The sequence below is a fragment of the Microtus oregoni genome, unplaced genomic scaffold (assembly GCF_018167655.1).
Source record: "Microtus oregoni isolate MIOR12 unplaced genomic scaffold, Mior012 000008F_ref0000371, whole genome shotgun sequence".
In the NCBI taxonomy this organism is placed as follows: Eukaryota; Metazoa; Chordata; class Mammalia; order Rodentia; family Cricetidae; genus Microtus; species Microtus oregoni.
Window position 1 is genome coordinate 43140634 of NW_024543067.1, and position 12466 is coordinate 43153099.

Below are 12466 nucleotides of genomic sequence, written 5' to 3' on the forward strand. Positions count from 1 at the left end.
GGCAGAAATCCTTAATAAATAAATAAATAAAAGAAAAAAAAACATGTCTATCTAAAGTTCATGGTGGAAAAGAGCAAAACAAATAAACAAAATCCCCAAGAAATGAGTGGACAAGTAAACAATGTAACATCAGGTAGATGCTAGCAAGGAAATATCCAAGACATTCAATGCAAGAACACAATCGCTTCTGCTTAGAGTATCATGGCCTTTGGAGAACTACTCTGTGAGGATGAAGACAGTGAGCTATCAACAGAGTTCTACCAGTGTGAGCATGCACAAGGCTTTGAGACAGCTGTTGGGAACTGGGTAGAGAAGGGATGCGAGAGTAGGTGATTTGCCTGTGTCTCAAGCCCTGGGCATTTTCTCCCAGCTGTGTCTTGTGGTCTTTGGGTTTCTTGTTTTGCCAGTTATGTGTTTTTCCATCCAGAATCTGGCATTACAGCCACAAACAGGTATTAAAGGTGTGTTTATTCAGGGCAGTATTTTTTTCCGTTCCTTTGGGTAGTTTTTTTGGGTGCTGAATTTTTATAAAAATTATAATTATTTTGTGATATTTTTCTAGACTAACTCAGAGCATGTGGTCTGTAGTGGACGGAGGAAAGAATACATGTGCTGAAAGCAGAAGAATAATTCACAAAACCTGAAAACATGAGCGAATAAACAGAAAATCCAGAATCAAAGACGCCCATGGGAAATGACAGAAGTCCTAATATTCATATCACTGAGTGATGGGAGGAGACGGGGAAACAGCAGGCTGAAGAAGTATTTGATAAAATAATACATCAAACATATCTATGGTTAGATTGGCTCTGGAAGATTTTTTTAAAAGGCTATTGGGCATGAACTTGCTTCCCTGATTTCTTTGTCAGTCTTTCTTGGTAGAAAGGAAGGCTGTTGATTCTGGTATATTAATTTTGTAACCTGTGACTTCCCTCAAAGGGCTTATCAACTTTGAATTCCCTGAAGTAATCTCCTATTTTCCCTACCCTCTCTGACCTTGTTGTTGTGAGACAGCTGCCTGTACACACTGCGTGAGAAGGCCAAGGCCGAGATAACCCTGGTGATCCATCCTCCCCTCTCATTGCCAGCACTGAGAGGCATTTGTGTGCTAAGGGAGTCTGGGACACCCTGCAGTCTCTGATGCACACTGTCCAGGAAGACCCTGACCTAGTCATTGGCTGTAGTGACTGCTGGCCTGGGGTGGCACGGTGGTGTCAAGGTTCTGGGACCAGCCCCCAGCTTTTGAGGAATTTCATCCAGTCAGCAGCACTGAATTGAGGCTGGATCAGGCCTGGCAGCTGTTAGTCCTGACTGAAGGTCGTGTTTCTGAGGCACCCGAGAGAGCAGGAGCTGCCTGGTCCTCTTCTCCCTGACTTCCTGCAATGGCATACCTCAGGTGACCTTTTCTGCTTCCTCTGGGGTTACCAGACTCTAAGATTCAAGTTCTGCCAGCTCTTAGAGACACATGCCCTTCCTGAACTCCCTCAACCCCATTATCCTGAGTGTGCTCGTGGGGTGGCCTCTAGACTTCTCACAGGGTATTCTGTAGGTCTGCCAGTCAGTCATGTGCAAGGATTTGTGGTGCTAGCACCCAGATTCCCATTTCAAGTCTCTCTACCCCAGCTCTTTCCTCTGCAGTTTCTTCTCTACCTTGCCCTGCTCACGGCTCTGTACGATAACTCTGAACTTGACAGTGTAGTTGTGGATGGCGAGGAGGTGCTTTGGCGGTGTCCTCCCTGGATCCTGTGCATGGAGAGCCCCACCTTTCCTGAATCCCGTACCCCAATATCCCAGCCTTGTCCTGTCGTGGTGTATCCTGTTTCAGGTGCTAAGGGGAAGGATTTGTGGGATCCCTGGAATTGGGGGACTTGGGTGGAGCCAGTGGAGCTACAGCCTCTTTTACACTAGGTTTTTTGGGAAAACACCTGCCCACGATGGGTGTCCTTTGCCATGGGCCTCTAGAAGTTTCTGGAACAGCCTCCTAGCCCCTATGGCTCAAGGAGCCACTGTGTTCCCCTTGTCAATGTCTCTTTTCCTTGCAGAAAGTGTCCTTCCTGGAGGAGAATTCTGGCCATCTTCTTCTTGCCACTTGTCTTCTCAGGTCTTGGTCCTCACTCTGAATTCAGAGATGACGTGTTTCAAGTGTCTCCTGCCAGGTTGGTGTGAGCAGGGAGCGGGGAGCTTTGTTTCTTTTCCTGGGGAGACTAACGAACACAAGCAGTCTAGTGTGCCCTGCTAACAGGAGCCTCATTGGTCCAGAGGCCCACATTGGCCTTGACACACCCTCCTCTCTTTCCCCTCCACTCCAGGTTTAGGTGGTCTCGTTTGACCCCTTCCAAGCTGAAGGACAGATCTGTAGGACTTAGCACTGAAAAGAATGCTCAGGGCCAAGTGTACTTCACCCTGGAAGGTCACAAGTTCATGATCATTGGAGGCTCCATCCACTACTTCCGAGTGCCCAGGGAGTATTGGAAGGACCGCTTGCTGAAGCTTCAGGCCTGTGGTTTCAACACTGTCACCACGTGAGTACCTCTCTCCAGCCTTTATGGCCAGCTGTAGCCTACAGGGCTCCTGTCAGGGTTGCAGACTGGCAAAGTCAGGGTTCTGTGTTTGAGAGCACAGCAGGAAGACTCAGCTGTGGACCAGCCATTTCCAGCTGGTGCTTTTACATTGTGTCCAGTTGTCCCTTAAATAGCATCCTTAGTTTGCTTTGTGATCAAAGTCTTGGATAAAGTTGATAGAGTATGTGTGCTTTTACAGAAAGTGTCATTAGTTTACTTGGCGGAGATATAAACAAAATGATCTTAATTTCAAACTTCTATAATAGCTACTCGTTCATTATTTTCTTATTCTCTGGCAATCTCTACATGTATATAGTGAATTTTGGTCATTTTCACCTTCCTTTACATCTCAGCTTCCCACTGAAACTCTGCTTTTCTACAAATGCCTTTTCTATTTCATGTCTATTTTCACAGACTCGGTTTAGTTAGGGTTTCTTGCATGAGTATGAATGGGAGGGTATTTCCTGGGGCATGGACCTATCATCAGTGGCCACACCACTAAAGGAAGTGATGTCCCTTCCTTCTCTAGCCTATCAGTTGTCCCTGGGAGGTTCATGAACCTTTCTTTCTTCCATGACAAAATGCTGTCAGGTCCAGTCTTGTGAAGATCTTTACAGGTAACAACAGCCCTCCTGAGGTCATGAATGCAATGACCATGTCATGTCCAGAAAAATTCTTCCAAAGTACCCCTCACCATCCTTTTGTTCTTCTATTTTTTCCATCTTCTCTTTGGTGACATTTCCTCAGCCCTGGAGTGCTGGCACAACAGACAGTGTAGAGTGAGCACCACAGCATTCCTTCTTCACAGCAGTTTGATCAGCTCCTATTACTTGAAATTAATTTGATGATGGCCAAGAGCAGCGCTAATCTATGGATATAAACACAAGCATTTATCCAGTCACTTTACGGTCCTTTAATGAACTCTAGTGACAACACATCCCCAGGTGTACATGCATGCATCGACTAGTAGACATGGTTTCGTAGTGATTTGTTATAAGTATGTTTATCTATGGTTATAAGTGAAATTGATTTAAATTTTATGTGCACCTTTGTCCAGTTTCATCTCAGTCTTATATGTAAGGTCACAGAGTGAATCTTTTTCTACTCACTGAAAATGATTTACACAGACTTACCCTTACCCATAAATGCTCTTAAAGTTTTACCTGTAAGAGCATGGGATGTAATCCACGCCTATGGGGTGATGATTTAGGGCCCTTGTTGATTATGACATCATGTCTTCTCTTTCCCCTGAATGTATTTGATGATGTCTTTTCCTTTCCTTTCTATTTATGGATTTATTCAGACTAAAATTTTTCCATTTTTCTGTCCTGTGCTTGCCAGAAATTATACATAGTGTTGTGCAGTTGGGCTATTCTTCCTTTCTTAATCTCATCTTTTGCTTTTTTGTCTTTCCAAACAAGTAGTTTACAGCTTTCCTGGTGACTTTTCCAAAGATTAACTAAGGCTGTACTATTTGCTTTTCTATTTCAATTCATTTAATATCTCCTTCTCTTACATCTTCTTTTCTTCTGAGTTGAACTCTACTTTAAAATATTTCATCAATTTGGTGGTATTTTTCTTCTTGACCTATTAGCTATTTGGAGATATGCTTTCTTTTATTTATTTATCTTCGTGTTTATCATTTTTAGCTGTCATTTTATAATTTTGTTGCAATATGGACCTATTAATGACATTTACTGTGATAGGCCCTGTTAATATTATTTAGTTGCCTTTTCGAAACAGGATGTGGCCAGGTGTGGTATGGTCGTGTGTCTGTAGTGTCAGCACACTGAGGGGCTGAGGCAGGAGGATTGTGAATTAGAAGCCACCTTGAACTACATAGGGTATTGAAAATTAGTCTTAACAACACCTCATATAAATTTGTTGGTTATTGAATTATTTATGCTTTTAGTAGACATGCCATGTGTATGTCTGTGTATACTGTGTGTGTGTGTGTGTTTGTGTGTACGTGTGTGTGTCTGTCCTCATTGTTTACCTTGTTTGATATGGAAACTCTGCTGTCTTTTCATTGTGTGTGCCAGGATAACTGACCAGTGGGTTTCTCAGAATTTTCCTGTCTTCTCTTCCACCCCAGGCAGGACCATTGTGGTTAAAGATGATTGAGGTACACATCCTGTTTTTATACTCATGAGTTCTAGAGATTTTCACTCAGGTCCTCACACTTGTGGGACAAGCCCTTGTCCCTGGACCACCTCCTCGGCCCAGATCCTGAAGTTAGTTGTCCATTGAAATCTGTATCCGTATCATTCCTTTGCTGTTTTTATCTTTGTTTCTTATCCATTTCATCCCTCTAACTCTGGCTTTAGAGCTGCTCTCTCTACCTCCTCTCAGCCAGTTTCTTCTTTACTCAATGCTACATTATTAAGTGGATAGAAAGCCGTGAGAGTGCGTTTGCTGGATGGATCCTCTTTTCCCATTTTTATTTCAGGCCACATTTATTATCTGTTCACGATTTAGAATTGATTTTCCTGCTAATAGTTAGAGGAGCAATTTTACCTTATCTCTTTATTTTTTATTTTTATTTTTATACTTTTTCCTTAATGTCACTTGTTAGTAGCATTCAAAATTTTCATTTTGTCCTCTCAAGTTATAATTATAAGTGTTGCTATGGATATTCTTTTCAGCAGACTAAATTTTTCACTTCTTCACCTAAATGCACTTAGTTCCATTGTGATACACCACATTTTATCACCCCAAATCACTCACTGCACAAAAACCGCATGTTTAAAAATCAATTAGTAGGAAACAGGATGTTAGGAGTCCTAATTCCAAACTGTGTTGTTGACACACACAAAGTCACATAGTATGAACCAAACACATGTCCTTTGACACGGGGTACCCTTAGCCCTGTGGGTGTTGGCCCTGGCTGCCTCTCTCCTTCCTGAGCATGAGAGGGTGGGACTGTCCTTTATCATTCTTGCTCATAGAAACTATTGACTTTTCTTGTTTTAGTTAATTCTTACTAATAATTGTTGAAAACTGTACATATTTTTGGTTGTGTTTTCCCATTTTTTAATATCATTTCGTAGTTATTTAAAAGAGTTGGCCAGGGTGGAGTTGCAGGCTGGTAGGACTTACTGAAGGAGACAGAGACAAAAGGATCTGGAGTTCAGGGCCAACATGAACTATACACTTTTATCTGGGATATGGTGGCCCATGAGTTTAATCTAACGACTCAGGAGGCAGAAGGAAGTGAATGTCTAATTCGAGGCCAGCTTGAACTACAGCAGTGAATTCCAGGATAGGCAACAAAGATACAGAGAAATCCTGTCTCTAAAAACAAAACAAACAAATAAAATAGAAGGCTGTGGAAGAACATATATAATCCAATGAAAATCTAGGATTATTGGTTATCTTGAAACACAGTTGAATAATAAGGGAGAGATGGTTATACCTGTGTAGCGGAGGTTAATTTTCATTGGAAACCTCAACTTGATGCAACATAAACACACACTAGGGCTTGGTATGTTGTATGAATAGGGGGAAATATGATGCTTATTGTACTTCTTTGTACCCTCTTCCAGCTACATCCCTTGGAACCTCCATGAGCAAGAGAAGGGGAAATTTGACTTCTCTGAGATCCTGGACCTGGAGTATGTGGTCATTCTGTTACTGTGAGATAACCCAAGCAAGTTTTTTGCTGGGGAGGAGTATGCTTGACTTTTAAGAGGAGCCCTCATCATGTCTTAGCTCTGAAGACTTGTTCTTAGGAGAAAGGGTCTGCACACAGAGTCTGAACACTCCCTAGCCATGACCTGCCATCCTGTAACTTCTGACCTCCCCTTTCACAGAAGCTAGGGGTCTAAGACACTAGAAGTTGCCAAACTATAGAAGAGTCAATCACCTGAGTTGGGATGGGGACTTCCTCAGGTTAGCAAGGCTGAAGATAGGGACTGAGCCCCTGTACTCAGTGTGACCCTTCCAGTAGAGTCCTGGGAATGGTTGTGATACTGAGAGTTAGTAGAGACCCAGCACAGAGGGCCTCTGGTCTCCTTCCTGGAGCAGGGGTTCCCTGCTGTCGTGGGTTTAGGGGAAGTCACTCCCCACCAATGGTTGGGAGAGGAAGGGAAGGAAGATGGAGGACATCCCTACATCCTGTTGTGTCTGTGGGCTCCCTCTATGCCCAGCCTCCCCTTTAAGCCAACCAGAAAGGGGCTGACTTTGTTTCCCTTCCTAGGGCCTATGTTTCGCTGGCCGCATCTATAGGGCTGTGGGTGATTCTGCGACCAGGGCCATACATCTGTGCTGAGGTTGACCTAGGTGGGTTACCCAGGTGAGTTACCCCAGAATCCAGAGCTGTGACTTAGGCAGGTGCTTTGCTTTACAATAAATAACTTCTCAAGCTGGTGAGCATGATTGCTCCTGGCACTGTTTGTGCCCTGAATTGAACTCTGCACTTCCTGCCCCGGCAGTTATGCCAGGCATGTGGTGGGGAGGTTGTGTTCTGAGGTCACCCTGGGTTGCAGAATCAGACTTGAGATGTGGGTCCTGGTGCACTGAGCATGTGCCCATGAACAGCAGTGCGAGGGCAGCTGTGGCAATGCCAGGGTCACTATACTGCTCCTCCACAGAAAAGGGGTAATGGACACCTGTGTTCTTTTCATGAGCTGGAAGAAAGGGACTGAAATCTCTCAGGGAACATGAAGACAACATCTGGGATTGTCCCAGAGAGCTCAGTTCCTTCTCTGTCTTCTTGCTTTTCTGGCATGTTCTCTCATCATAACACTGGCCATTCCCTTATCCCGGTTGATAGAGGCCCAGGTGAGAACACAGGGTCCTTTCCCAGCATCCTTCTGTGTGACAGGACACTAGTACTTCCAGGTTCGGCCATCAGGTTATCCCTGTGGCTCCTCAGGTCATAAATCAAAACAGAGCATTTCTTCAAGCTAAGGATATGCGACATCAGGTGATGCATAGCAAAAGCCCGAGCTTAAGCTGTGGGAGCATTGGGGAAGCCAATTGCTCCATGAATGTCCTGGCAGCCTGGCACTTACTCTCCCCAGGGACACATGTAGGATGTTTCTTGGCCTGTGAGCTACTGTTTTGCTTGGAGTCTTAGAACTTAGTGAAATAAGTGGCCATTTGTGTGAGGAGTAGAGGCCATGAGAGCTAAAGGTCGTGTTCTATCCTAGAGAGCTAAGGAGAATGGAGGCCTGGGTAGCGTGGAAAAAAGCTTAGACTTGGGAGATTTTCCTGATCAGTCAGTACCTCAGCTTGATTCTTCAGAGCTGGGAAGGCCTCTTTCCTTGTATGACTCACACATCTCTGGAGTCCTAGAGGATACTGTGAAAAGCTGATACGATACAGATCCCTTGAGCCCACTGAATTTTCCAATGCTAGGGTTATTAGGTAGACAGAAAGACATCTGGAAATAGGCGGCTCTGAGCAGAGACCTTTGCTGAGCTCAGCTGGCCAGACCCATCTTCTTTCACGCTTCCTGTTTCATGAACTAATGTTTTGCCTCTTGTCCCCAGCTGGCTTCTGCGCGACCCCAAGCCACAACTGCGAACAACCCACTGGAACTTTGTTGAGGCTGTTGATAAGTACTTTGATCATCTGATTCCCAGGATTCTTCCTCTGCAGGTAATCAATGTCCCTGCTCACGTTCGTCAGAAAGAGCAGGCAGCTGTAGAAGACAGCAGTTGGGATGAGGGGTTCTTCAGACGCACTTTAGTAGCAGGTTAGAGAATCACGGACTGCAGTGAGAAGAGCAATGGTTTCATACCACAGGCAGCATGATGGCGTCTCAAGAGCTACTCAAGTCCCAGAAGACAGGGGGAGTTTGTAATTCTGAAGGCTTTATTGTGTTTTGGAGAGGTCAGCATGAGCTCCATTCTAAGTGACCTAGCTTGACCTAGCCTGTATGTCAGGAGTCACAGGCAGGGAAACACTAGATAGAAGTGAGATGGTAGCTCAGACTTTCACAACACGGTTTATGAGTTCTCAGTCTCAGAGACCTGCAAGCTCGGCCTGATTTCTGAAGGGTGAGGGCTGCTAGAAGATCTGTGACTAACAACATTCACTTCAGAGAACCACTGTGGCTCACCGTCCAGTAGTCATTCCCAGTGCCTCTGGGATATTACACTGACTTTCTTACAAGCTAGGTCTAGACCCTCAAGGTAAGCATAGAACCATTGTTTTGCTCTTGTGGCTTAGCCCCAGAGCTTCTAAAAAGGTATCACTGAGACAGGGATCACATAAAGTTAGCTCTAGTTCTCTCTATGCACCTGATATCTGCTAACCTCACTGATCAGCTAGCTCATTGATAAAGAATACTCTAAATCATCTTGTTGTTTTACATGGTTAATGTTGGGAGAAATTAAAAAATGTATAAAAATTATGAAAAATTAAATTCATCCAATGCTGTCTCATAGTAACTTAGTTGTCTTTTTAGGGGACAACCATTTTTAACAATATTTTTATATAACTAACCCCCCCACAATTTTCAGCGTTTAAAAGTGTGTGTATACATGTTCTTTCTAATATAAAGTATAAAACTCCTCATGATTGAAAACAAGAAACTGATGACTAATGAAGCCAGCTGTGTTCTTCCTGGATATTGGTAGCATCCAATTAGTCCTTACTGAGCACAGGCTCTGTGCAACTTCCATGGTGACAGGTTATGTGTTGACAGCAATGCAAATCAGTCATTTTAGAAGGAAAAGAGGACAGTCCATAAAAGAGAGGGGGGCTCATGGGGGTGGGTTGGGGAAGGGAATGGAGGGGGTGCATTCTAAGGCAGGAGGAGTGCAGAGGAAGCCTACACGATGGATTAAGTGTAAAGGTAGATAGGGTAGATGTGGAAGGAGTTCATAGGTTTGAGAGCTCATAGCTAATGAACATGAGAAACAGAATGGAACCCGCTGATCCTGTATCCACAAAGCCCTGTGGAGGTAGAACACCTCAGGAGCTTACATGCCTGGAGATGAATGAAGGTGCCTGACTCCAACAGACTCGAGAGAAAGCACCTATCACTTCTGGTATCTTTATTAGCAATCCTGGACTCTAGACTTCTGCTCCAATAGTGAGGCTGCTCTTCAACCATCATCTGTTTGCTTCTCAGTACCACCATGGTGGCCCTGTTATTGCTGTCCAAGTAGAAAATGAATATGGGTCGTTTAGGAAAGATGGGAGCTACATGGAATACATTAAGGAGGTAAGAATAGTTTTTTGCACCTGTATTTTTATTGCTTTTTTTTCTAATTTCGTGCCTTGCTACAATGTATACCTGATTTTCAGTAGCATGGGTGTTATGTGACTTTTCTTGGGGAGATGTGATCAACTTACTAGGAAACTAGTGATCGAATGAAGTATTGCTTTCACCCAAGTCTAGGTTAATGAATCAGTGAGCATTTTGGGGTTACCTGGAGGAGCATGGGTGAGTCAAGGATAGCTGCCTCACTGAAAAGCCCATCCAGCACTCTCTTTGGAGCTCCCGGCATGATATGCAGGGAATTTGGCCTGTTGTCATCGCCTCTCTACAGAAGTTGTTACTGATTGTGTAACTCTGGGAGGAGCCTTGTGAATCTCCTGTTTCATTGTATGTTTTGTTTACTTCTTGGGCTTTGGAGGCTTCCTTTACTTTCCTCGTTTTATATGTTTGTCTCTTCCAACCAGGAGGTACTGTTTCAATTTGGAGCAGATACATACTTACTCATGATCTCCATCATGAACATGTGAACATCAAGTTTCATTTTTTTATAAATTTCCTACATAACAATGTCAATCAAGCTAAATATGAATAGCTTTGTTATTAGACAATATAGCTGTATGTTTCTCTTCTGCACACCACTTCCTGAATAATCATTCACAGGCTTTGCTTCCTTGCCAGCTGACTGGTGTCTCTAGGACTCTTTTCTTCTCTTCTATCTCTGCTTGGATTTCCCACCCGGCTCTATCCTGCCTTGCCTATATTCACAGCAGAGAGAAAGACATCCCACAGTAGACAAAATGCGATGTTAGAAATCATTGTTCAAAGGACCTTCTTAAAACGTGAAAATTTGGTATTCCCATTCAAAGTCCACCATGGCTTGCAGCTTTTTGGTTCATAGTATTTATATCTGTCTTCTTGGGGGCAGCGGTTATTCACAGCCATGCTAGTGTCCTTTCTTGTAGCTTAGACCCTCCTTATGTAGACTTTCCTTGCTTAAGGAATCCAGAGGTCTCCAATCTCAATGGTCCAATGGCCTCAGGGTACACAGCATGTTATAAATTCCAGGTTCTGAGATGACTCAACCAGACATGGTGCTGCCTACTTGGCTCTGCCAACTGGAGACAGATAGCCTGAACTTCATCATTGATGTTCAGCTAGTATTATTTTTTTCTTGATTTTTTTTTAAGGTTACTGAGCTGGATGGGTGGTGTTTGCCTGTAATCTCAGCACTTGGGAGGCAGAGGCAGGAGGATCAAGAGATCAGGAGCATCCTCAACTCTATAGCAAGTTCAAGGGCAACTTAGGCTACAAGAAAGAATATTTTTTTAATTTTTTATTTAAAAGGTTTTTTTCTTTTAACATGCCAACTACAGTTAACCTTCCCTCCTCTTCTCCTGCCCCTCTACTTTCCCACTACCTAATCCCCATCTATTCCTCTTAAAGGGTAAGGCCTCCCATGGGAAGTCTACAAAGTCTGGCATATCAAGGTGAGGCAGGACCAAGCCACTCCTTACTGTATCATGGCTGAGCAAGGTATCCCTCCATAGAGTATGGGCTCCAAAAAGCCAGTTCATGCACTAGGGATAAATCCTGATTTAATGCCAGTGGCCCCACAGACTGGCCAAGCCACAGAGCTGTCACCCATAGTCAGAGGGCCTAGTTAGTTACTATTCAGGTTCCCCAGCTGTCAGTCCAGAGTCAGTCAGGTCCCACTAGCTCGGGGTTTGTCTCATGGGTTTTATTATTATCTCTACCCCTCTGCTCATATAATCCCTCCTCCCTCTCTTCGACTGGACTCAGTCCAGGGCTTATCTGTGGACCTCTGCATCTGAAGAAGCCCTATTTAAACATTAGTAACAGCAACAGTTACCACTTAACTTTATTCCCAGGACTCTATGTGTCTACATGAATGCAAGAGATGTATAGGAAAGACCCTGGGCTTTCTGAGCCATCAGTCTGAACTCTAGGATCCAAGCAGAATTTTCAGAATCTAGCACCTCTTTCCCACACAGTAGAATTTCTTGTTTCTGCTGATAGAATCCACATAGAACTCAAGTTAGTTTATTGGTACTCTTAGGACCCAACCAGGTCAGCCTTTCCTGTATAGTGTTGGGAAATTTGAAATCACTGAGAAAGTCCACCAAACAAAACTTGAGTTTAAAAGGTAAAAATACAAGTTTATTTAGAGCAACATCACGACAATAGCCACTTTTGCCAACCTGGAACCTGCTGCAAAAGGGGAAGACAGACAGGGGCTGGAGATTTTAAAGGCACAAACCACAATTCTCTCAACCCTAGGGATTTTCTGCTATGTGAGACATTGGCCTTTTTCTCCTGAGCAAGTAGAAGTTAAGCGAGGTAATAGAAGCAGACCGAGAATCTGGTTGATATTGTTGAATAGTAATTATAAAATAAAAGGGGAGGGAAACAATTTGGGGGAATAAGTCAAGTGGCTTTGAGATCAGTGTCCTCTTTAGATTGCTTAAGGTCAACTTCTGACAAGGCTGACATTATAGAGAGTCATGATCTAGGCATACTGTAGTCACCAAGCCTTGGGCTAAGAATAAGGTCCTCTTGATTCCTAGGTTTTTTCTTTTTCACACGGCAGCTTAGCTTGAAATGAAAATAGTTTTTAAGTATTACAGTAGCACCAAATTTCTTCCATTTCTTTCTTTGTTATATTTACATACTTCCGTAGTGTGGTCATTGAGAAACTCAACTTTCATTTACC

At 43.6% G+C, this 12466-nt stretch overlaps 1 protein-coding gene across 1 annotated transcript in view; it reads left to right on the forward strand.

Annotated features, from left to right (window-relative positions):
• Positions 1 to 201: 201 nt before the first annotated feature.
• Positions 202 to 12466, forward strand: part of LOC121451365 (beta-galactosidase-1-like protein 3) — a 28787-nt gene continuing 16522 nt past the window's right edge. The window contains exons 1-7 of the mRNA XM_041656828.1: positions 202 to 329; positions 2043 to 2156; positions 2310 to 2522; positions 6107 to 6175; positions 6760 to 6855; positions 8057 to 8165; positions 9646 to 9738. Coding sequence (XP_041512762.1) covers positions 202 to 329; positions 2043 to 2156; positions 2310 to 2522; positions 6107 to 6175; positions 6760 to 6855; positions 8057 to 8165; positions 9646 to 9738 — 822 coding nt within the window. The remainder of the gene's footprint in view (positions 330 to 2042; positions 2157 to 2309; positions 2523 to 6106; positions 6176 to 6759; positions 6856 to 8056; positions 8166 to 9645; positions 9739 to 12466) is intronic.